This window comes from Carassius gibelio, chromosome B5, assembly GCF_023724105.1.
Source record: "Carassius gibelio isolate Cgi1373 ecotype wild population from Czech Republic chromosome B5, carGib1.2-hapl.c, whole genome shotgun sequence".
NCBI lineage: Eukaryota > Metazoa > Chordata > Actinopteri > Cypriniformes > Cyprinidae > Carassius > Carassius gibelio.
The window spans coordinates 23465550-23490819 of NC_068400.1; the positions used below are offsets into that span (position 1 = coordinate 23465550).

Genomic DNA, 25270 nt, shown 5'->3' on the forward strand with positions numbered 1-25270 from the left:
AGGACACCATCAAATTTTGCTTTTAGTTTGCTTTTAGCTTTTAGTTTGCTTCCTAGCTTTAGCTTTTAGCCATGCTTTTAGTCATCACTGTTCTTTGAGCGCGGTTCCAATGTGCTTCGGCCTGCACGCCTGCTGCTACTTAGCCACGATGAGAAGAAACACCACCTAGTCTCGTCAGACCTTACTTCTGTTCTTTTTCTTTAGTTTCTTTTTATTTTCCGTTTGAGAGTTTCGTGTTCTGAGTGAAGTTTTGTAACGCCGTGTCTCTGAGTCTGACCTCGAGTGCCTGTTCAACTTCAACCAGCCTCACAACTCCGCGTCTTCAGCCAACGCCCAACCACGGGCTTCCCAAGACGTCACTTCAGTAACTACTGAACTTCCAGCCAATCAGCGACATCGAGAAACCCACTTCTCAACGACAACAAAGGTAACCCCCTTTACACTGGCAATGCAAGTATCTCCAGACTGATCTATACTGGTGTATCTAATATAATTTTAACCTCATTGAGGAACTCAATGCGAGGGTTAATTAAGTGATTGATGGCTGTTCATGTCTATGCAATTTCATGTATTGCTGTAAACTTGGGATTCCACATTTTCATTCTCTTAAACTCATCTTTCCCTAGCTTTCGATCTTCCTGCAACTTGTGTGAATGTGTGAGTGCGTGCGTTTATGTGTTAGATTAGTTCATATGTCTTAGATTTGTCTAATAAAGCCTTATTCATATTGAAAAGAGAAGTATCTTGTGTTTTGCGCTTACAAGTTAATGTCTTAAACTGCCGATCTTGTTACTGTGCTAATTGATAGTGTTTTCACTATACTTGGGATATTAATATCCAGCGCAGATTTGATGTTAAACGGCTCGTTCATTGAATCGCAGGGCGTCTCAGTGATCAGCCGTAAAACAGTGATTTTGTTCAAATTCCCTTTAAATTATTAAATGATTCACTTTGAGCTAAATTGACCTGTTTCCCTTACAAGCATTTGATGTTTTGTATTGATGTGATTTGATATCGTTGAATTGGCTACGTAATTGGCATAATACATATCGTCCCCTTGGAATTATAAGGCTCTATCTGACATTTTTGTCAAAACTGACTTATTCACATATTCTTCTGTGTCAACGTATTTACATTATGTGATAGATTTTTTTAATGTTGTGTACATTATGGGACTTTTTATTTAAAAAACAATAAGGTTCTATCTACACAGTCAAATGGAACACAAAAACTTTGAAGCCCAATATCTCAAAAGTACTTGGAATGCAGATAGAACCGTATAATTCCAAGGGGACGATATTTACCTGACTGATTTATTCTGACTTACTCAGAAATTATTTTCTCAAGTAGATTCAGTGATGGCCAATGTTTCCACAAATCTACGCCCAGGGTAAAGTGCATACTAGACCTCAGATTTGATGGACTATAGGGCACATCAGATGAGATTCTAGATTTCTGACTAACTGCTTGACTACAGTTAAGTTGTACTCAGTTGCATTAACTATGGGGGGGCTCATATTACTGGTCATGGTCATAACCACTGGTTATTGTCTCAGCTTTAATTAAGTTGTACGTTGTTATATTAACTATTGGTGGCTTGACTAATAGTACTATAATAACATATGAGATATGAGCTTTATTTAAGTTGTATGTGAATAAAAATACTAAATAAAAATTCTATTGAAATATTAACATATTTCATAATACTAGCATAACTGCTGATTATTGTCTCAGTTTTAATTAAGTTGTAAATACAGTATATAACTAGCAAGGGCTAGACAATAGTACTAGCATAACTGCTGATTATTGTTTGAGCCTTATTCAAGTTGTACGTAGTTATTTTAACTATCCGGGGATAGATTAAAAAACTATTGAAAATATTAACGTATTTCATAGTACTAACATAACCGCTGATTATTATTTGAGCTTTAATTAAGTACATGGGTAACTTTAGGTGGATAAACAGAACTAATATTTAAGGTATGATAAGCATCGGCGACCTATTAAATAATATTAGTCATAACCTCTGACAAATGATCAGACTGGAGAGTTTGTGATTGTGGGGACCATGTAAAACGGCTGACATGAGGCACCCTGATCGACATAGATTCCTAATTAACGAGAAAATATAAAGTAAAGAGTTAAAAAGATGAATCGAATAATAATAATTAAAAATGGATGAACACCTAATTCGTACAACAATCTAAATTCGAGTTCATAATAAATGAAGTCAGATTAGATAATAAAATGGAGTCGGATTAGAGTTTAATTTAAATTAAATAACTTTGTGCACCGAAAAGACCAAACACAAAGGGAAAACTACATCCATCATTGTATACCTCTGTTGGGCCAAACGGATATCAGCTGTTTTTTTCATAGAAAAATACACACTGACATACAAAATACTCCCTCAATCCTTAAAACACTTGTGTGCTGACTCAACGGAAGTGTGTACTCAAAGGGGCTAATTAATCCTGTGCCATTAGGTGTTTTTTTTACCTCTGGGAAGGTAGAGCCCTATGCAGTGGCAAACTCAAGCACCTTACTGTGCACTAAGTGTGACCTGGAGGTGGATACTGCATACCTATCTTTTACGAAATCGTCAGTTTAGAGAGTCATATTTCAACGGTGTTTCTCCCATGAAATGATATCATAGATGTCAAAAGATTACAGGTTACTTAAGAGCCGATAGTATGTAGAGAATCACCAAAGTTGTATTGCCTAATCTATTACAAAATTCACACAGAATCTCTCTTTACATTTCTACAAGGACTATGAGAGAAAAAGTGCAGAATTCTTTGGAACAGATTTTGAAATGTTGTTCATCACGGAAAGGTTATCACTAGATGTGGGCAATTATCTGAAAAATGTTTTGTAATCCACTGTTTGTAATGAACTCCAAAAACGTACATATACATAGTATTCACTGCAGTTTCAAGCTGAAATAAAAACTAATGGCAGTAAAACACCAACAACTTCCTTTTCGTCTTTTCATTATGATTACAGGTCATATTATAAATTAATGAATAGACTTATTTTTGTGTGATTTTATCCACAATACTGTTATGATTTCAAACACATGATTTGTGAATCCTACACAATTTTGACAGCTGCATCACAAAACCAGCTTTATATGTATGGCTTTTCTGACATAGAAAACTTGCTTGATAGCTCACCCGGTAGAGTGCCATAATGAGCTTGGGTTGGGTGAGTTTACATTTTCTCAAGCATCATCAAGATGCTAGGGTGCTCTGGGTGGTTATTTTATCACTTAAAGGCTGGAATACACTATATAAAACCCTGGATAAAACTGGAGGATTATGTTTTTTTCTGAACATTTCATTGCAGTTTTATAATAATTTGCAAAGAAAATTTTACTGATGATGTAGTGCAGGCTGAATAAAGTAGTGCAGTCTGTACTGTATCTGATAGCAGATAGCATATCGCAAAGTGTAAGCAAGCAATTCCACAATGATTTGTCTGCCATTTAATATTTATCGATTATTATTTCAAAACATAAACTCTTATGCAGTAGAAGCATGCAGTAGCTGACAAGTCATGAAGGAGGCGCAACACTAAAATCAGGGGTCAGATTTGGGTTGAAAATCTATTTTTGTTTGATGTACAACATTTTTTTACTAATGTTATAAGTGAACCTCAAGGAACATATTGAAATAATAATAAGGGTGTGTAATGACCTCTTTAAAAATCCAGTATCCTCAGATATACAGTACAGACAGTATCAAAAAATCTCTAATACTGGCCAACAATGTATAGAAAACCAATATTTGGTGTATCCCTAGAAATGTTGCCCAGAAAAAATATATATATATATATATATATATATTTTTTTTTTACTTTATAGAAAGTTTTCTTTACATATATGAGATGAGCAACCAGATGAGCAAATCAACAAAAATGAAAAACTGTATGCACACATGCTCTTAACTAGCTTCATCCAGATAAATGGCATGTCAGGAATCTGGCACGTATGTTCTATAGAGCAAGCCAGAGAGTACAGAGAGCCATTACATTGTGTGGAATGTGGGTGAGTGAGTATCAACTCCTTATCACAGGATCTCAGGATCTCCAGATTGCCTCTTTACATCCCTTCGGCTGAGCCAGTCAAAGCTTAGAAAGGAAACACAATCTCACATTGCATTTGTATGATTGTAAAATGACATGAATCTGACAGCACTGACTCTTCTGATTCCTCTGAAGCCAATCGGTAATCGGAGAACTTTAAGAAGGGCTTAATTTTTTTAGGAAGCCTACGTGATTGAACCCATGGCTTCCCTCAGGTGGTGCAGCCTATATGAAGTCATATTGTCTCTGGATTTTATCAGGGGAAGTCTCACACTGTCACTTCAAATGGCTCATACCCCGCCAAGTACACAGCTGGCCCCAGACCTGCTCTTACTGCAGGCCTAAATAAGCCAAATGGCCTTTGACACTAATGTAGATGAAAGTACGAAGTTGATCGGTCTGGCAATAAAGCATCTTATCTGGGCCATGAGTAATAAGCATGATCTTTACTGCTTTACAGTCCTTCAAATTGTAAATGTGTAAAACTTTAGTCATTCATTACTAAAATCCTTCTGAAAATGCCTTTACTTATATAATGACCTCTGCTCTACTAATAATGGAGCCAACTAAATACCACAGGGAGCTGAGGCAAGCAAATTATGTTGTAATAAGCTTCCAGTTGTCACATTTTGGAAAATAAGACTTAGAAGTATAGTAAATTTCTGTAGGGAAAAAAAAAATGTAAATGAAGTAATGGGTCAGTGAGCAATTTTTGTTCAACATGAGTTCGGTGCAACAAGCTTTCTGCGAAATTCAGGACATTTCCATTAAACATCAAAGGCAGTAAAACAGTCTAGTCTAGAGTCGTTCATTAATAGCAGAAATACCCAAAGGAAAATTTAATAGCTTTCCACAGTGCACGGGAGACATCTCTCAGTAATATTTTAAGTGTCAAATCTGGTTAAATGTTCCTCCTAAAATGGAAAAATAAAGACAGACACAAACCAGACACTTGTTCACATACAGAGCTGTAGCAATAAAATAAACATTAAAATTGGGATTTAATTCCACTGTCGGGCCAGTGCGAGCCAGGGCTTACAACGGGCCGGGCGGGAATTTATATATATATATAAATTCAAAAGAATTCAGAATATATTTGAAATATATTCTTGGTATCAACATAAGGGTTTTTGCTATCACTTTTGATCAGTTTAATGTGTTATTGCTGATTAAATTTATTTATTCCATTTTGAACAGTAGTGTGTGTACTGTACATAAGCCAAGCTTTTTGAAGACCATTAGTATTGTTTACATTGTGACATCATTTTTATGACATTTAAGCACTTAATGCTCCTAAATACAGGCTTTATGTTTTTGTGTGTGTGTGTGTGTGTGTGTGTGTGTAATATAATTCCTATTTCTTTCTTTTGAATTTGCATTGAAACATGGCCCAGATCTGTTCTTGACAGGTTTCCAGCTAGAGATATTAGTCAGGACAAAGATCACTGTCTCTGCCACGCAGTAACCTGCAAACTTTATTCACAATCATAGCAACGCCCAGGCAACTTAATATTTTCTGGTATACTACTAACAGCTTTTATTAAGCTCACAAGAAGAGTTGACTCATTCTGGGGACTTGTGCAGACATGTTCGGTTGTCATGGTGAGAGATGGGCACAGTTCCCAGGAGGTGATTCGTATGTGACTGAGAGATCTGGAATGCAGGACAGAAGATAAGTTCTCATGCTATCTGAATCACACACCACAGATGTATTGTTGAGAGTTGCATGGTTTGTATGGGAATTTATCTTCTGTCAGTGTATGTGATGTGTGTGTACAAATACTTATATCCTGAACCTACCACATGCTTTGATTTGGCGTGGGAGAGTGACAGGAGTTGCATCAGAATGAGACTCTCCCAGTGATTTAACTATGATGTTCTACTAAAGCACTCACTCCCTTTCTCTCTTGCACTCCACCTTTCTCACATTAACACACACACACACACACACACACACACTGGACCTAATGTCACAGCGCAATACCTTAATTGAAGTCTGACCACATTTTCTTCAGAAACTATGCATCAAGAACAAAATTAGACATGGATCACATCAGCAGCTCAGTGACGTGACCTTCAAGCCATACAGTACAAATAGCTAAACAAATATCCCATCTCCCTTTTATTGTATCAATCAATATTTTTTTTAAATATGTTTTTTTTTGTGTGTGTTCCACAAAAGCCATACAGGTGTGGAACAACATGGAGGTGAGTATATGAGGATAGAACTATCATTTTTGGGGGGAACTGGCCCTTTAAAAATGTACTTTATGTGGTAAAATCTACACTGACAGTACTAAAAAAATAAAAAAATAAAAAAACTAATTCAGAAAAGGCTACACTAAAAACCTTTTAATGGGTTATATATATATATATATATATATATATATATATATATATATATATATATATATATATATTCTATTTGTAAATAGTTTAATATCACATTATGTTTATTTTTACTGTAAAATACTTTCAGATTTATGGTTTCAGGAAGTAAAAATTATTACCAAATATTTTATTATAAAAACACTAAAAGGACATTCTCAGAACACAGACACATGACAAACCATTATAATAACTATAGGAATAGTTTTGGTCTTATTTCTTATTTGTGTTACCGGTAATCTACATTAGGGTGTTTTGTGTACATTTGATGTTATTCAGTAAATTCTTATGGTATTATTTTTGTTACCATATTTGTTTGTATGATCATGAGCAATCAATGCCCTATGTACAAGTACTGATCATGTTTTAAGAACAAGTCACTTATCATAATTTTTATTATCCTGTATTTTCATGGTGTTTATCAGTAAATTTTTAGTTAGAAATAAGATTTTGACATTTTGAGTTCAAGCAGAGTATATTAAATGTATATATTAAACACTTTTTGCACAACACAACTTTTGACATGTGTTTGTGATATTTGAATGCAGTGCTTCATTCTGCAAGAGATGATAAGCATTTTGCATGTTGTGTGTGCAATTCTTGGATTTGTGTGTAAACTTAAAAAAAAAAAAAAAAGAGGCAAAATTTTAAAAATGTAAGGAGTTGAAAAAACTGTAATTTAAGTTATAAGGTGCCATTCCCAATATGGTTTATCAACCGGCTTTAGTCAAGTAAATTTATTTAATATGACTAAATCTGACTAGTGACTACAATAAACCAAGTAATGTTATATCAGTGAAATTAATGTGGATCAGGGCTGCGTTTCCAAAAAGCATTGTAAGCCTAAAATGATCGCAGCTCCAATGGTGACAATGGGTCTACAATGCACTTTAGGCTTACGATGCTTTTGGGAAACACAGCCCAGGTCAGTTAGAAATAGGTAACCACATTTTCAATGTTTTACACTGATTTTTCATATTTCCAATTAAATCTGCAAAATACTGCGTAAGAAAGAGAGCATGCAGAACTGCATCTGTGATCTTAGAATAATTCATTAACTAAGTTACAATCAAAAAGTGCAAAAACTTGTAAACTATGATGAAATAAAGATAATGCAAATAATCTATCATAATAATGGACTTAATATGACTCTGAACACTAAACACTGAACTTTATCTCTCTGTACAAGTACTCCAGCACTCTGCTTATCCTTGCAATAACTTTAGACCTGATTGTAGAGACTTATGTAACCTGAATACACACGCCAGGCAAAAAAAAAAACCCTTTAGAAATTAAGCAGATCAAAAAGACACCACTTCATCTCTGTCATGGCCTCTCCCAACACCACAAGACCATGGGAGCGGAATGAAAGAAAAGAGAAAGGAAAACAAAAACATACATTCTAGCCCAGTGATCTCTCCTGATGTTTGAATAAAGCATCAAAAATGGTGAGATTCAATTTCAAAGCATCTAGTTATGTCACACTGTTAGGACAGGAGGAGAACGGGAACACAAATAAGCTTAAGTCAGAGTTCTAAGCAGAACTGCACCTGGTACTGCACATTTTTATAACGCCCTGATTTTGGCTGACTATAAGCTATAGGCCTGACAAAGACAAAGTCCAAGCTAACAACATGAAATTGTGCTGATATACAGGGCTGCTACTGTGAACAAGTAATTATATTCAGCACTGTACAGACCTCTGGCCCACTATGAGAGCAATCGACAAGCAATCAATGTGGCACAATGTCAGCTCAAAAATGAATGATCTCAGCAAACTGCACAAAACCAGATGTAATGTAATGTACTACAATGCATGCATAGATTCTTTTGTTGGTGTTTTTTTTTTTTATTCATTTATTTTTAAATAATATTTGTGTATCGTATTTCTCATCTTAACATATTATCAAAGCTCTGTGGCCCCTTTAAATACAGTTTTTTAAAAAAAAGCAGCTTTAATTAAAAGAGGAAGGCAGCGCACTCTAGTGGATAAATCTGAGTATTACAGGGATTCTAGCTCATAATTAGAGCTGTGCCTGATTTGTTCCCAGACCAAACTATTTTATTCTAGTCCTTTTATATTACTGTGAATAATAATAAAAATAATAATATTAATATTAAAGATAGTAATATGCTGGCTGATAACATAATTAAAGTATATCAGTACAAGTTAAGACTGATCATAATACTGATCATCAAAATATCTCTCATTTTTAAATATTGGTTAAGGTAAGGCAGTTACAATGGGATCGATTGGGGACAATCCATTCACTAGTTTCAACAGTATAACCAAAGAATATATGCATGTTAAAATTATTTTACTGTAAGAAATGCCTTACTAACATTATCTGTATAAAGTTCTGTATGATCGTACAATTTTGTAGCCAAGCCAATGCAGTTTAGCTCCATACCTAATTTTTTTTTTTTGAAAAATGTAACTACAGTCTTTAGGATTATGTAAAAATGACATGTTATGTGTTTGATTTGAGATGGCGAGAAACTCTGCAGTGAAATGACTGTAAAATGTAAAACAGCTCAAATAACGCATTCAATTTGCTGAAAATCCTCGCTCTGTAAACTTGGTTTTTGTCAAAGAGCTTTTTTGTCGGGTCAAAGACTTTTATATTATAATTCTGACAAAACTTCCCTACAATCTCATGGCCACAGAAGCAGAAAAACATTTGCCTCGTCTTAACAATGAATCCAGATAGATTCTGATCCTCATATGTATTGTCAGAGTACCTCCGAGTAGCTCTATTATCAAACTCACCTCTGAGGTCCAGCAGAGAGGCACTGAGTAATCTGCTCGTCCCCTGATCGCGCTCTCTTTGACTGTGTACCCTCCTCTCTCCACTGCTCCTTGGTCACAGATCTCCAGTGTGGCCAGCTCCCGCATCAGGTCTGACTGACTGACCGACCTGCGCTGCCTTGACAGGGGTGATGTGCAGCTATATCCAGTCCTTGACGGTGAACGTCCCCTGGGCCCAATAATTCGGGGAATCTGACCTTTAACCTGCATCCTACTGTAGCTTTCACTCCGGCGGCCGATGTGGGGCTCTGAATGGGGTGCAGCTCGCCCCCGCTCAGGCTCCTGGGGAAAGAACAGGACGCCTCGGGCGAGGCAAGGGCTGGGGTTCAGGTAGCGGGAGGTGGAAGGAGCATACCTGGAAAGCTGAGGTTGACCTCTGACAATATATCCCAGCGTGGGATCGCAGGGGTCATAGGAACTGTACGGACTTAAGAGGGTGGAGCCAGTGGAGTATTTGGGGGGTGAGTAGACCGGAGACATGATCAAGATGAGAAGCGAAATCAGCCCCAAGGTGGAGAGAGCCAAACTGTCACAAAAAAAAAATACAGTCTGCTAAAAACAAAGCTGAAGCACATGAGACTAATGCTTATTAGTGTGTACAATTTTTTAGTCTCAGCTAATAATCTGTATTAGGATATAACAGAAACTCTTGCTCGTGCAAACACAAAGACAACGTAATAAACGTGACTTGTCTCATCTTACAGTATCAGTTGTGTGGAAGTAGGACAACGGTCAACTAGAATTACTAGCAGGTAATGTACACTGATACTCAAAATGTTGATGATCAGTGTAATAAATGAAAAGTATTAGAATTTTGGAGTTTTGTTGGACAAAAAGAGAAATGCAGAAGAAGAAGAGGATTTTTTAAAGACCACCGCAGCCTGATTACATCGCTTTCACAGTCAATGAAGTTTGAAATGAAAGCTGTAATATACAAAAAATCATACATTCAAATTCAGACCTAATATTATGTTGGTTATAGCTACTCTAAAACCTAAACCTAACCCTAATCTTTCATAATATAAAACCTAACCGTCCATAAGATTAAAAATTACTGTAAAGTTTCATAATTATAAATATAATAATAGGCTACTACTTCAAAAACTGGAAAAACAAACAGAATGTGTTCCATAGTCTATGATATTAAAATTAAATTAAATGTATGCATTTAGCAGACGCTTTTATCCAAAGCGATTTACAGTGCATTCAGGCTTTCAATTTTTAATCATATCATATATGACCAAAAAAAGTAAGTATCAGATGGTAATGATGATATCAGATTTACTTTAAGGTAGAAAATGTAATTACCATGGTGTCTAAAACGAGTACTGGTTTTTTGTTTAGTTTTTTTTTTTTACTTGGAATTAAAAGAAGATTTTTAAAGGAAGGAAGCATTTTTAAATAATGACGAAGGAGAAAATTATGGGGGGAAAAGAACAGGATGCTGATGAATTAAGATTATATTAATGAAGATGATGGTAAAAATCAAGTATAAGTAGAATATGACGATGATGACGACGACGATGACGATGATACTGATGACGAAGAGAGAGTGTTTTTGTAGTGATGTAAAGAACTGAGTGAATGAAGAGGAATGCGCATTGACTAAGCTCTGAGTAATTAATAATGCAGTGCTACAGTACATATGAAAGCAGTGGACGCAATCTGAGCGTGAGTCAAACAGAGACTGTTACTGTAGCATACAGCAGTTACTATAAACACTGCATCCACTGCCCACTCGTTAACGCTGACTGTGGAAAACTGCCATTGAAAACGGCTGGAGGTCTCGTTAAATTGCATAAACGCTATGATCGGTAACAAAAGCTTAGCTATTAAGGGTAAATTATGTCACGTTTAATCCTGCGCAAGAGCCTCCACCAAAATAACCTTTAAGATGCTTACCAGCGGAATTCCGGTTCATTCTCCCGCGTGACCAGCGAAATATTCCTGGATCTTCCTAAACACCACGCGCTATTTCAAGATTCAGCAGAAAACCGTACGGCGCTGGCTCAGCATTACGCACTCGATCAGCTGGTTGGAGTGGCAGGACACCAGCACAGAGAGCACAGAGAGAGCACAGAGTCCTGCTCGGATACTTGCGCTTCTCAAGTCAGGATTTAAGGAGGAACCGCCTCCCAAGCGGTCGCCACAGCAACGCGGATCGCTCGTTCTCTCTCTGCGCGCGCGCGCCCGCTCTCTATCTTTGGCTTGCTGCAGAAGCCATGACTAATGCACTATGAATAGAAGCAGAATCAATGTGAATTGCTCACTTTATTCTCAAATAAATCATATCAGATTAAAAACAAATCAAACAACCCCTAGGATAAAAAAAACATTGTTACAGTAAGTATTTGGTCACCAGACCTGACTACACGTCACCAATGCTTTATGGCAGTTCCAAACCTACAGGAAATACAGTATATTTCATCTGTGTGGTGTCATGAGCAAAGTGATTAGAGACAGTCCTTGAATCTTCCATTAATATCATCATCATCACCATGACATATGAGTGATATTACCACATTAATGGAGTTGATGACTAACAATTCACTTTATGTCAGTGATTCATACAGTACATTGAGTATTTATAGTACAGAACAAACGTGTTCACATCCATCAAACATGGCCTACTATATACAGCTTAAATAAGTGATGCTTGAAAAGTTGACTACTCAAGAACATTTGTGTGTTGGTACCAAACACTATTCACTCACTTGTATTCGTAGGAACACAAAGCAATACAAATGCTGATTGGCATTTTGATCTCAGCAATACTTCAGTATGGCAAAAAAAAGGGATTTAAATAAGAAACAAACAGTAGAGGGTATGCATTTCATCAAATCAACTAAAACAAAAACATTACAACATAACTGGTGTTGAGAATAATCATCCATTCTTGCAACACGTGCTTTCACGTTTCAGTGATTTTTCAGGAAAATTCATCATCTAATAAGTAACGCTTGCTAATCTGTAATTCATGGCTGTGAAATATTCAGTAGTTGTCTTTCTATTACTACATTTCAAAGTCACAGTTCACTTTTTTTTGCTTTCATGTTGTGCCAAAGAAAAGATTTGGTATTTTTCAGGGTTTGAAGGGTGTCAGGTTATTATATTGGACTGAGGCACATTGTTTACAGTATGTCTGAGATATCCAGCTGGTGAAAGTTCAGTTGGTTTCATTTGATCACAGTTTTCACTTCGATGAAGGGAACTGCTCAGAGGTGGTCATCTGCAGGACTGCTGATGCATCACATGCATATCCCCTCACTGGCTCCTTATGCTTTTCTTTTCTCCTCCCTTTTGTCTGTATACGCCTCTGTCTCCCTTGACCTTGCTCGGTGTGTGTTAAGAGAAAAAAACTGAGGTGTGTGTTTGCAGTAAGATGTTGACGCTTACAACAACAGCTGCAAGAAGAAGCTGGGGTTGAAGGTCAGTACTCATACTGGCAACTGTTAAGAAAGAGAAAATGAGAAGAGAGATTCATGAGAACAGAGGGTCAAGCAGTTTACAATTTGAGCGAAGTCATGAAGAATGCACTAGTTTCACTTTGTTTCAGAGTTACAGAGAAACAGGATGTCAACGGATGCTGCTGCTGACATTTAATATATATTTGTGCAAGTGTAGTGTACAAGAGTGTCTGATGACAACACTGACATTTATTATAAATGGAAAATGTGTAAAAAAAATAAAATAAATGGACATAAAGTAGTAAAATGACAAACCTCTTGTATAGAAACATGAAGAAACATACAAAAGTTGGTTCTGAGTGGATCTACTTTGTGTTACATATTTTCAAGTACAATAATTTTTGTTTTTATATGCTGAATGTTTTTAAGCAGAATTGTATTGCTTTAAAATCTTAAAAGACATTTCCTTGTTGTCTGTTTTTTGTAATGGGTGAAACTTATTGTAGCTGATGCGACTTATAGTACTGTGGGCCACATCTGATATCATTTGTTAATAGACTGCTGCAGGGAAAATGTGTTTTTGAAGGTCTAAATCTGGAAATAAGTTAGCATTTTAGCAAATCATCATCCTAAATTCAATATTTTTTTTATTTTTTTTATAAAATACATCAATAATACCCACTTTGATTTTTAAAAGCTTTTTCTTGCAATTGCTGATTATTTGCTAAATGGGCCTATACAGGTTGTAAAACAGGTAAACTCATCTACTCACTAGTTTGCTTTTACAGCCTTGTTGTGTTTATACTCACATTCTTAAAATCAATTCTAACTCAGACTTGGCTTTTAACTTTTGGAGATAGTATTTAGGCTTCAAATTCATAAAAGTTGCGTTCATTTGTCAAAGTCTTGATAATGAACTAAATGTGTCACAGAGCTGCTTTTCTGCAATAATCCAAAAGCCAGTTAAAAAAAATCCCACTAGCCTTTTGTTAACAGAGCTAGTGTGATAGTACCTTTCAATTTGGCCCACAAAAATACATAAGCACTGCATTGCTGTGATTTGTTTGGAACTATTTTCTTTAGTGGACCAAAAATACAAAACCTCACTGGCAATATTGTGCCTAAAATGTAGGTTTAATTAAGATTTATTTATTTATTTTTTACTGTTGCATAAAAGCAGTGTCACACATGCAATAAGTGCTGTGCTCCAAGAGTCCTAATAATTCATATTACAGCACTGGGATGTTTTATTGTTTGTAGCACACCACTTTCGGCAAATTTCTGCCTATTTAAAAAAATGAAAACAGCCCATGTGTGTGTGTATTTGTATTTTACCTCGGCAGCTCTTCCCATCTCTTTGCAGCATGCCTGTCACACAGCTGCACACAGCGCCTTTAACTTGACTAGTGCAGATCTGCTCACAGCCACCATTATCCTCTTCACACCAGTCTAAATCTAAAACACACACACACACACACTGTTATAGCTGTAATCACCTTGCACATACACAAAACACCCAATTATACACCCACATCATATTGCCTCCACTATTAAACTACAGACACATCCCACACACATACACACACTCTCAGGACATGCGCTCATGCACAAATCTAAAATATACTCCATAGCCTACCTCTCCTTCTGATTGGTCCCACTGACAGGATCTGTTCTTTATGCTGACTGTAATCCGTATAACTTCGTTTGTTATGAGGGCAATTCTGTAAAAGCAAAAGGTCATTACAAATCCAAAAGAAGCACTTCTCCAGGATGACTGATGGAGAGATGAACAAGTGAACCATATCTAAATAGTATTTTTCATTTCAAGCCATGCTTTAGTGGCACATTATGAACCAGGCCCCTTTACCACTGTCACTATTGTTTTAAATGGCAAAACGACAAAAAATAATATAAAAAAGGTGTTTGTCGATGTGTGTGTGTGTACAAGCTCTCACCACTTTGCAAGCGTTGGTCTCTGAGTCACACAGAGTGACGTCACAGTGCAAATGCACCTCATCGTAATCCCCAATGAACTTAAAGACAGTAACGTGGAAGCGGCAGGTCAGGGACACGCCATTCTCAGCCATGCCTATAGTGTTATCCTTGATGTTAGGACACCTGCAATTACAGTTATGCTATGTGAGAGCAGTAGGTATGTATATGGGTGTGTAGTCCTCTTCTGAACAGTATTTTAAAATATGTTTAATATGGACTGAAATGGTTGTTTTTTTTATATGCTGTTTTCTTACCCTCTCTCTATGATAATGTAACGAAGGCGATCGCTGCTGTAGCGGGATGGTGTAGCCCAGCACATGTTAACAATGAGAATAAGCTGTTTATCATCTGCTCCTTCCACAAACACCCCCACAAACAGAATGTCCCTGGTGCTCAGCACCACTTCTCCCTCGCGGTACGGATACCGGTATGAGGCGTTCTTATACAGGGCCATTTTTGTGATGAAGTTGCCCTCTTGGGTCGGCAGTGTGAGGTTTATTATACTGTGGACAGCAGAAAAAAAAGAGAGGTTATTATGTTTATCATTTGTCACATATGTAGTGCACCCAACTGAGCATTGTGCATGTAATATGAGATTGTTATCTGCAGTGTTTGTTATTTATTATAATAAATGTGGTTGTTGACAAAGATAAAAAATATCAAAATATTAGGGCAAGGTACGTAAATATATATATAACTATGGAATATTATGGTACTTTAAAGAATACCATAATATTACCTATGTAATACTGTGGTATTTTTTTTGTAAGGGGTGAATGTGTGACAGCTGACCTGAGCATTGGCTTCAATACTGTCTCCAGCGAGATCTTGATGTCCAGTTCATAAGCACAGGAAAACTCCACGTTGATGGTCTTATCACGTGTCACTATATTCCCTGTGTTGTTCACGCTCTCGATCCACACTGTGTTCTTGTACATAATGTGTGTTCCATTTGACTGGACTCACAAATACACACACACACACACACACACACACACACACACACACACACACACACACACACACACACACACAAACTTTCCACTGAGAATAACATATTCAGCCAAGCAATCAGCACATCAAATATGCATACAATGACAATGTAATTACGAAAAGCAAAAAGAGTATCTTCTGCTGTAAATCTGAAAGTCTAACTGATTAGTTGCAAAGGATCTTTCTTGAAAAAATATTTGGAAAGCAATTTCAACATTTATCGTGTACCAACCTGAGCAATGTAGAACTAAATTAGGAAACATTTAATAGTCTTATACAGCAGACCAATGAGCACCAATGAGACTTTTTGTCCTCAAAATATGGAATATTTTTTCAAAGCATAAGACTCAAACCGATTATTTAATATTCAAACAAGCATAAACGCAGCACACTCTTAAAAAATGCATTGCAATCATATGGAACCATTTACATTTCGACTCAAAAAATTTAATGAATAATATTATTTTCATCTCAAGGCTCTTCATTGAACTCATCACAAGGCGGCAGTATGGTTTCACAGAGGGTAAAACTATTCCCTTTAGAAAAATGTACATTATGAATGTGTAATGGCAAAAAATTTTTTAGGATGTTAGATGATGAGTTTGTGAAGCTGAGACATTAGTGAAACAAATACATTTAAAACCTGCTTAAGCTGGTCCTATAAGTCAGTGGTTCTCAATTCCAGACCTCATGGGCGAACAATTTTGTATGTCTCCCTTATTTAACACACCTGATTCAGATCATCAGCTCATTAGGAGAAAGATCCATGAACTGAGCTGAGTGTGTCAGACAAGAGACACATACAAAATGTGCAGAGCAGTGGGTCACGAGGACTGGAGTTGAGAACCACTGGTCTAAACTATCGCTCCAATGTCTTTGCGCAGATGTGCACCAAACCTAAACTTCTTTGCTTGTATTCACATGGAAATGGATGTGAATGGAACCAGAACCAGTACTTTCCACTCTCTCAAGAGGCAGAGCCCATACTGTCTAAAAACTGAGACGGTCTGATCTTGAGCAATTGTTAATGAGGGAAAGGAGGGATTTGTTCACCTGCACAATGGAGCCACAATGTCCCTTGGTATTGTTGATACGGAAGGAGATGAAATCCTCTCCCTCAATACCAGCACAGTGCTGGTCGTTAATTCGTACGTCTTCCCTCTCGAAGCCCAGCTGGAACAGACGGCACTTAGAGATAGAAACCTCCATCTGAGCGTGTTTACAGGTCACCTCTGCCTGGATTATGTCATCCTCACCTACGCCAAAAGGTACAAGATATAAGGTCTTTTCTCAATATTTCATACCAGTTTATTATATGACCATTTAATTTAGCACTTAGCCTAACATTATAACATAAAAGGTAACTAGTACAGGATAATGTGAATGGGTTTGATGATGAATGAATGATAAAGTGACCTTACAAAGGATTTATATTTATTTCTGCCACAATACATCTTCTTTTACTCACTAATTTCAGTGCTGGGCAGCTCAGGGCAGCCACACAGATCTCCTCCATTCTCCTGCTCACATGTGGTGTTCGAGCAAATCTCTCCTGCACAGGGGTCATAGATCCATTCTGCTAAAGACAGGTCCAGTTACAAAGTTAGCACAGAATGTTTCTAATAAAATATCTGTTTGTCAGAAATTGTGAAAATGACTTGTGATAGTCCCTGGAACAAATCATAATAATAAAAATGATCGAATAAATATACATTTATTTTTTAAGATACATGTAGAATGTACTTCTAAAAATGACAAGCGAGCTGTGCTGCCTGTGCTTATCCAGTAGGTGGCAGGGTCCTCTTACAGCAGTTCTCCTGCGCGATCCACTTGGTGGTGAGTGTGCCGAAAGAGCGGCAGGCCTCGGCGTAGGCTGCCATTGAGCCGCACACCTGGGCCTTACGGTGGTTGTAGCAGCCGTCCATGTAACAAGACTGGTAGAAGGGGTGAGGGTCCAGCAGGCCGTGGCAGGGCTGGAAGAAACCTTTCAAATCTGTGAGCTTCAGACAGTTGTCTTCTCCCTGGAGCTCTGATACTGCTGTATTATCACAGGATTGAGCCAGGGCCACATACTGCGTCTCGTCACAACTACAGGCAAGAGTCAGTTAATGGAGGATTGAAAATGAGTGGCAACGAAAAGAGGACAGCGTGAAACTAACGAGATGAGTGATAAATGTAAACCTGTTCTGCATGCCGTTGGTTTTCCAGCTCTGAGCCAGCTCCAGTGCACTGACGGCAGGCTTTCCACGGGAGGTGATGTAATCATCAGAGGGGTCCCCATTGAAGTTCCCACACAGTCCACACACCTTGTTCTGCAGCCGTGGGCCCATCGTAATGCTGAGGGTGTTGAATCGGTTATAACGCACCTGGATGTCCTGGGGAGTGTCGATCACCAGGAACCCCTCTGATGTGGATACTCGGGTCATTAGACCGGTGACAAAAGGTACGGACACGGGCGTACCATTTACCTGAGACAACAGAGGAAAACATTTAGCATTTACCTGCATAATCGTTACATAATAATTTCATAGTCAACATATAAGAAAGAAAGTCAAAAATCCATCCTCTAATGCTAGCTCCAATATTCACTTTCCAGTAGAGCAGTAATTTGTGTTACAATTTTGAAGTTCCCACCTTAACTGTGTTTCCGGAGATGAGAATGTTCTCCTCGTTGATGTAGAGGTAAGCATGGGATATGGTGGTTAGGTTGGGTGTACTCCACTTGTCAAAATTGGCAATGAGTTGAAAAGATAACTCGGGCAGCTTGTGACAGATCGTTGAAAGAACAAAGGAGCATGAGGCAGGTAAACGAAGAGAGGCACCGTCAAAAGTACGGAAGACGCCACCGCCTGATGCCACACAGTGTTGAGTACGTCGGGCAAAGCATCCTCGCACACCGTGACGTAGGACGCATTCCTCCTCTGCTTTGCATCGCCGTGGGTCACACTGAATCAGATTCCGTCCAATACACTGACAGCGTTTAGTGCAGTCACTGTTCCAGAACAACTGCTTAGGCTTAGAGACAGAGAAAATAGTGTGAAAACAGTTACTCATACAAAAGTCTGTTAATATTTGGCTTCTAGTTGATAATTGGTTGATAATTGATTAACTGATAATACTAAATTCAGTCTTTCTTTGAACTTTTATCACTCTTTTATGGAGCACAAATGCTTAATAATGAATTAAGTCTTATTATTTATTATATCTTAATACTCTTTTAATTTCTTTTTTCCTAGGTAATCTGATTAGATACATAAAAAAGTGGGGCAGTTAAATAATAATTTGGTATTGTATTTTCGTAGTGCATGCTTTTAATATAGTTTTTTTTTAATTATATCTTTTATTAGATGTGTTGGCTTTGTCTAGTTTTGTCTTACCTCATAATATTTACCATCCGTGTAGCATCCACAGTTCTGACTGAGGATACAGCTCTTTCCATTAAGCACATAGCCTAGGTCACACTGGCACCCCTCAACACAGTACTGGTTACAGTCTCTCTGTCCACGTGCAGGGGCACATTGCGGCTGGCACACCATCATACAGCTGGAATAGTGGCTGTTCACGGGGCACGACAGTACTGGGAACACACATAGTTCATTGGACGGGTGAGCTCCTCCAGAAGTAAAGGGGAGGATGTATTGTATTTCACTTCAAAGGGCTTATATGAATGTGTGGCATTCAAGGGGCTTTGACTGTGATAAAATGTCTTGTAGTTTTTATGTTAGGAAAACAGAACATTTGGAAATTAAGCCATGGTTTGTGGTTCGCCACATTTTGGCTGGTTAAGTGGCAGTTTACTGGTCTAAGTCAAGTTCCTCCTTCATTGTAAGTCTATGTTTTTTCTCTGATCACTTTCTCTGAAAATTAACTGCACATCTCTCTCTTAATAATCCACACAATTTACTGTAGAACAAACCCCTAACCTCAAATAAGATGTATATAAAAATAATAGTTGTGATGCTTGCCTTAGAAAGCAACATTGATTTTTATGCAAAACAAGATTGTGACGTAAGAGTAAATAAACTCAAATAAACATAAAATCTCACCACAAGGTGTGGAATTTCTCCAGCCGATGACAGACACTCCTTGTGTCTGACAGGTAGTGGCATAAACCTGTAGCCAATTACAGATGGTCTCTCTCGCACCTTGATCTACACATGTATCCTGCAGACAGCTCTGGTAGAAGTATGCTGGTGCCACTTTGCTATGACAGCGTGCGAACACACCTCCACGGTCTATTATAAGTCCACATAATCTCACTGCCTCAGGTTCGACATACACATACAACCCTTCAGCAAAGTGGAAACGGTTTCCTGGGTTACCGTTATCGATGTCAATGTTACCAACAGCATCTGTTACTTGGGCCGGGACCTCAGCAGCTAGGCCCCTCTCAGCCAATCCACAGCGAGGGCAAGAGTCCCCGCAACCCACTTGGCAAAAGGTGTCACGTTCTGCCCATGCCATGCCCCATTCTGTGACACTTAGTGCGGGACCAGTAATGGGCATTCCTTGGCAGAGACCACAGGTGGCATTAAAGAGACTGCGAGGAAGAGTCAGAAGCAGTAACGTATTCCAATCAAAAGCCACCTGTAGAGATATTAACTGTGTATTAGCTTACAGGATGTAACGGTGTACAGAATGTGTTTTGCAAGCATAAAAGTGGTTTGCAATATGTATTTTGATTTGCACTCCACCTTCAGACCAAAGTCTGTCTCCACAAGTAACTGCAGACCAAGGGTGTAGATGTTAACTTTTCCTGGACCAAGTTTTAAAGGCAGATACAGGCGCTCTTTATTCACCTAAAAGAGATAAATACTTTAAAACATTGACATTTGTTTCAATATAGCAGTCAAAACTATTTAGTACATAATACATCCCTTTCAGACTCATCTTCTGACTTTGCTTCTTATATAATCTCCTTTTATCCATTTTTTGTTTATCATCTATCTATATTATCTAAAAGAGTTCAAAAGCCAGATTCATGATGATTCCCTCTGTCTCTCATTCTCGAACTTGGTTTTCTTCTCCCCTCAATCTTTATTTGATCTAAAGTTCCTCAGATCTTTCAATGGTGTTGTGAACTCATTCCAGACATCACTCAGTTATAAGTTTCCCTCTGTATCTGCTCCAGTGTGGTAACAGATGGTGGCTGAAATATTATACCCCTCACCTGAAAAAATGTACTGCTTTGTTTAGTTCTTCTGTCTGGCTGACTAAATAACTTAGTGTCATAAAAATGAGGAGTTTGACCTTCAAAAGGTGGTGTTCTAGAATAACAGATGAATTCTTGTGATTATAAAATGTCTGCCACTCATGCAAATGGACAAAAATTATATGAGTAGCTGTCTGTTTCAGGTGCAGGTGTAGAATTTTGTACTGATCCAAATCAGCTTTGCCTGCTGGATCACATCTGTACACACAAATATGAACATGCTACTTGTACCACTCAAATCAATATTGAGGTTTATGCCAATTACGATTCTGGGACATGTTTAAACCTGCTTAAAACGAAGCAAACAAAAGATAAAGATTCATATTGTTCATTATCTTAACTCATAGCTCATGACAAACCTACCGTGACTGTGTGTTTGAAACTTTGTGACACCTCAATTTCATATCCATAGACCTCCAGAACAAATCCCCGCACCCATATAGACTGGCCTGTGTCTCTCTCTTCATTCCGAGCTGAAAACTGGAACTTGGGCAGTCCCCCCAGAACTGTCTCTGCACTGTCTAGTCCCCCAAAGCCTTCATTGTCCCCCTCTCCACACTCAGTAGTGGCCAGACGAAGAGTACAGCTGCTCTGAATGTCAAATGGTACACCTCCAAATGGCAAAACGTGTCCATAACCAGCAACAACACACATGGCCACTGTCCTTGGTTGACAGAAGAACAGGCCTTCATTCTCCTGGCAGTACTCCTCTGGGTGACAGGGTGAGAAGGTGCAGTAGACGCTGTTGTCTGTGCCATTGCAGTAGCAGCGCTCCTGGCACTCCCAGTCTGTCCAGAATGTCTCATTGGTGGCTAGCTGGCGGCCCAGGTAGAAGCAGCCACAATCGCTACGTGCCACACAGATGCCATCGCGGAGGGCATATCCCTCTTCACACTGGCAGCCCTCTGAGCAGGGTAGAGGGCACGGCTCCTCAGGATCATCCAAGTTAGAGCAAGTGAGAGGGCATGCAGAGGTACACTCATCAAAACGACTGTTTTCTGGGCAGGGAAGAGCTAAAGAAAGAATGAAAAAGTTAACTATGTGAAAGGGATAGAAGGTGCTGAAAATTATTAAAGAGAGAAACAACAAACACACTTACGACAGTTGGTAGCACTCCTCCAGGCTCCCAAGTTGATCTGCGCATCCTGGCAAGCTGTAGCATATGCCTGGAGGGAGTTACACAGGGCAGAACGGTTTCCTTCCTTCACACACATGTTGTAGAGACAGTTCCTGAAGAAAGGAGAGGGGTTAACAGCTATGTGGCAAGCCAGGAACGAGCTGTTTCCTGGGTCATTGATGTTTCCACACAGCCACGGGCTCTGGTACAGCCTTAAATCTGTACACATACGATACAAGTCCTCACAGTCGCCATTGCATGTCAGATCATCCGCAATGGCTCTCCAGCCTTCAATAAACTGTTCCGGTGTATCAGCCTGCCTTCCACTAGGTAGACGGAGGTCATCAATTGGATCTCCATTGAAGAAACCACAAAGACCACAGGTAGTGTTGTAAAAGAGGGTGGAAAGAGTGATGTTTAGCAGGCCCTGACGTGAGTATCGGGTGCGGACTAAACCACTCCACTCAATCACTGTGGTATTAGCAGAAGACCGGTATATCATTAAAGGCTCCACTGGATGGACATAAGGAAGAATTGCTGGTTCACTGTTGACCTGGGTGGAGAGGAGAGTTACAGCATCATCAGCATGTCACACAATCAGATAACTTGATCTGAACAATATGTGAGAATATATTGAGGAACAATCTAAGCTATTATACAAATAATGATATTGCTAACGTGAAGTGTCCCAAGTAGGTATCTTCACATCTTTCATCTTTCACAGACAGGAACTGGCACTCTTTTTTTTTTTTTTTTTTTTTGCAGATTAGAGGATATGGAAGTCACCACAAACCTTTATCAAGTCAAAATCCGAGCCACCTATCTGTGCTTCCAGATGTCCCACCCTAACCACCACTGGCCGCAGCCATGTAGGGCCCTTATTCACCAGCTTCCTGCCAATCTTCACCTCCACTGATGTAACATTTGCAGGCAAGCGTCCCAAAGTCTTCACTAGGTAGAATGAGCTCTCATCAGGCAACGGCATTGTGGACCCATCAAACGTAGCCAGTATTTGTGTCTGAGACAGCGAACATAATGCTTCACGACGAGGGTAACATCCCAACAACCCAACTTCTGCCACGCAGACTTCGCCTTCACCACAAGAGTCATTGAAACATTTTACTTCACCTGATGGGCCACACACACATCGCTGGGAGCATTCTTCACCCACCTCCCCTCCTTCCCCTGCCCAGAAAGTCTCATTTAGGGCATAGTACAGACCATCACGTTCACATCCACACTCGGAGCGACGGACGCATCGGCTGCCACTCAGCACATAGCCCTGGTCACACTGGCATCCCTCAGTGCATGGATGGGCACAGTAGAGGTGTGATGTCAGGTCGGAGCAGGAGGCAGGACATGCACTTGTGCAGACTTGGTAGTGGCTGTTTTCAGGGCATGTCAATACTAAGAGCCGATGACAAATGGAAAAATACAAGGTCAGTGCAAAAGAGAACATAGAAAGAATGTATTTATGATAGAAAGTGAGAAAAGTATTTAATAATGTGTACTTGATTTAACCTCTAAAAGAACTCTCTACGATGTCTGGACTTTATTGACATAGAGTTAGCCTTAAGGCCACACCTGATATCACTCACCACAGAATGAGCGTGATCTCCAGGGTCGTATAGTGACTCCCAAGGCCTGGCATGCAAGTGCGTATGCCTGTATAGCCTGACACAGGGTGGTGATGTTATCACGATTGCTGCACATATCATAAACACAGCTGTATACAAATGCTGTGGGGTCTACCACAGCCCTGCAGTCTCTGAAAGGTCCATCAGTCTTATTGATCAGCCCACAGTAGTCTGAGCGAAAGTAGAATGCTTCGGCTGCTGGTTCACAGATGCTACAGTTCTGGGCACAGCCATCGGTACAACGAAAATCTGTGTCTTCAGCTCGCCAGCTACCACCCAGTTCTACTACGCTCTCTGCCAAAGAGCCATCTGGCAACACGGGGTCATCTGCGGGGTCATCATTGTAGTTACCACATAGACCACAAGTGTTGTTGAAATAAGAGCTGGGGAGGGAGATTGAGGCGTAGTGCAGTCCGTCATAGGTCACCAAAAGACCAAAGTCTGTTTCCAAAGCGACAGCAACGCCAGATTGGTATACTTTGACAGCGCCTAGTTGAAGTTGAACAGGGAGAGTCTTTATCAAACCATCCACCTGAAACAACAGAATCACAAAATGAAAGACATTGAGAAAGGTTATATTGCCTGTGTCCTACAAGAACAATTTAATCAACTAGGCTGCTATTCATACTGCACAATTGGTCAGTTTAGTAGGAGTAACAGATTAAAATTTAAAGGATTAAGACATGAAAAAAGCTGACCTGCACAGTTCCCAGAGTCCCTTTGGGTAGTGTGACACGATGGTTGTACACCTCTACTGTCACATCCCGTAGCCAGGACACAGTGGTCACACCACGGTTCTCGTTCTTGGCCTCCACACTGAAGAAGGGCAAACCAGGCATTTCCCAGCATGGACGAGCCAACAGGTATGAGCAAGTGCCCTGGATGAGAGATCAAGGAAATCACATAGTTTAAGCCTACAGTTTAACTTCACAGAAAAAAACTGCATGATATTCAGCTTGTGATAGGTTAAACTAATAAGAGCTTAACTTCTAGCCTAACCTCTGATAATGGATATCTTATAAACTCAATTTGTGAAATATGATGATCCTAATATTTTTGTTATATTTCTTGGTTTAGAAATTTCATACTTAACTATTTCCAGAAGCATCAGTTTGCCAAGTGTACTTTTGAATGCAACAAAGGAGAACAAGTCATCTATTCATCCATTATTATTAGAATTAACTATTAATGCCTATTGTTATGGATTTTAACCCTGTACTGCACCTGAAAATGATAAAGAAATCCATCGAAAGTGTGGTAGTGGGGGTCTCCAAACACCACGCAGGTGCTGGTACGGGTAGGCTGGCAGTAGTAAGCCCCCTCCACCTGTTCACAGGTTTCTAACTGACCACATGGAGTTTCTTGGCAGATGACCTCATTATCCAAATCAAGACACCTACATCGTTGAGTGCATTGGTCTGATAACCAGAAAACCTCCCCACGCCGGTAAAACCGCCCTGAAAAAAAAAAGGTTGTGGAGACACACAAAAAGAAGAGAGTGTAAGACAGGGCATGAGCAGAACATGTTGAATAAAAAGTGTATATGGCAAATAAACAAGGAACACACAATTAAAGTATTCACAAGTAAAATATTCATTTAATGTACCAAATACCATGAAAACATTA

The 25270-nt window shown here is 39.0% G+C and overlaps 2 protein-coding genes across 2 annotated transcripts in view; both read right to left on the reverse strand.

Annotated features, from left to right (window-relative positions):
- The window catches only part of LOC127957417 (ubiquitin carboxyl-terminal hydrolase 2), a 31922-nt gene extending 20543 nt beyond the window's left edge, over positions 1-11379 (reverse strand). Inside the window, exons 1-2 of the mRNA XM_052555952.1 lie at positions 11186-11379; positions 9245-9809 (exon numbers count right to left, since the gene is read on the reverse strand). Of these exons, the coding sequence (XP_052411912.1) occupies positions 9245-9763 (519 nt within the window). The 5' untranslated portion in view covers positions 9764-9809; positions 11186-11379. The remainder of the gene's footprint in view (positions 1-9244; positions 9810-11185) is intronic.
- A 189-nt stretch (positions 11380-11568) lies between these two features.
- LOC127957419 (tubulin-specific chaperone cofactor E-like protein) overlaps positions 11569-25270 on the reverse strand; it is a 40224-nt gene continuing 26522 nt past the window's right edge. Inside the window, exons 17-36 of the mRNA XM_052555956.1 lie at positions 24869-25101; positions 24343-24522; positions 23606-24176; positions 22801-23414; positions 21990-22560; positions 21254-21903; positions 20373-20477; positions 19725-20265; positions 19056-19255; positions 18313-18693; positions 17860-18146; positions 17486-17766; positions 17147-17257; positions 16732-16934; positions 15478-15641; positions 14940-15188; positions 14646-14808; positions 14327-14411; positions 14026-14145; positions 11569-12732 (exon numbers count right to left, since the gene is read on the reverse strand). Coding sequence (XP_052411916.1) covers positions 12629-12732; positions 14026-14145; positions 14327-14411; positions 14646-14808; positions 14940-15188; positions 15478-15641; positions 16732-16934; positions 17147-17257; positions 17486-17766; positions 17860-18146; positions 18313-18693; positions 19056-19255; positions 19725-20265; positions 20373-20477; positions 21254-21903; positions 21990-22560; positions 22801-23414; positions 23606-24176; positions 24343-24522; positions 24869-25101 — 5813 coding nt within the window. The 3' untranslated portion in view covers positions 11569-12628. The remainder of the gene's footprint in view (positions 12733-14025; positions 14146-14326; positions 14412-14645; positions 14809-14939; positions 15189-15477; positions 15642-16731; positions 16935-17146; positions 17258-17485; positions 17767-17859; positions 18147-18312; positions 18694-19055; positions 19256-19724; positions 20266-20372; positions 20478-21253; positions 21904-21989; positions 22561-22800; positions 23415-23605; positions 24177-24342; positions 24523-24868; positions 25102-25270) is intronic.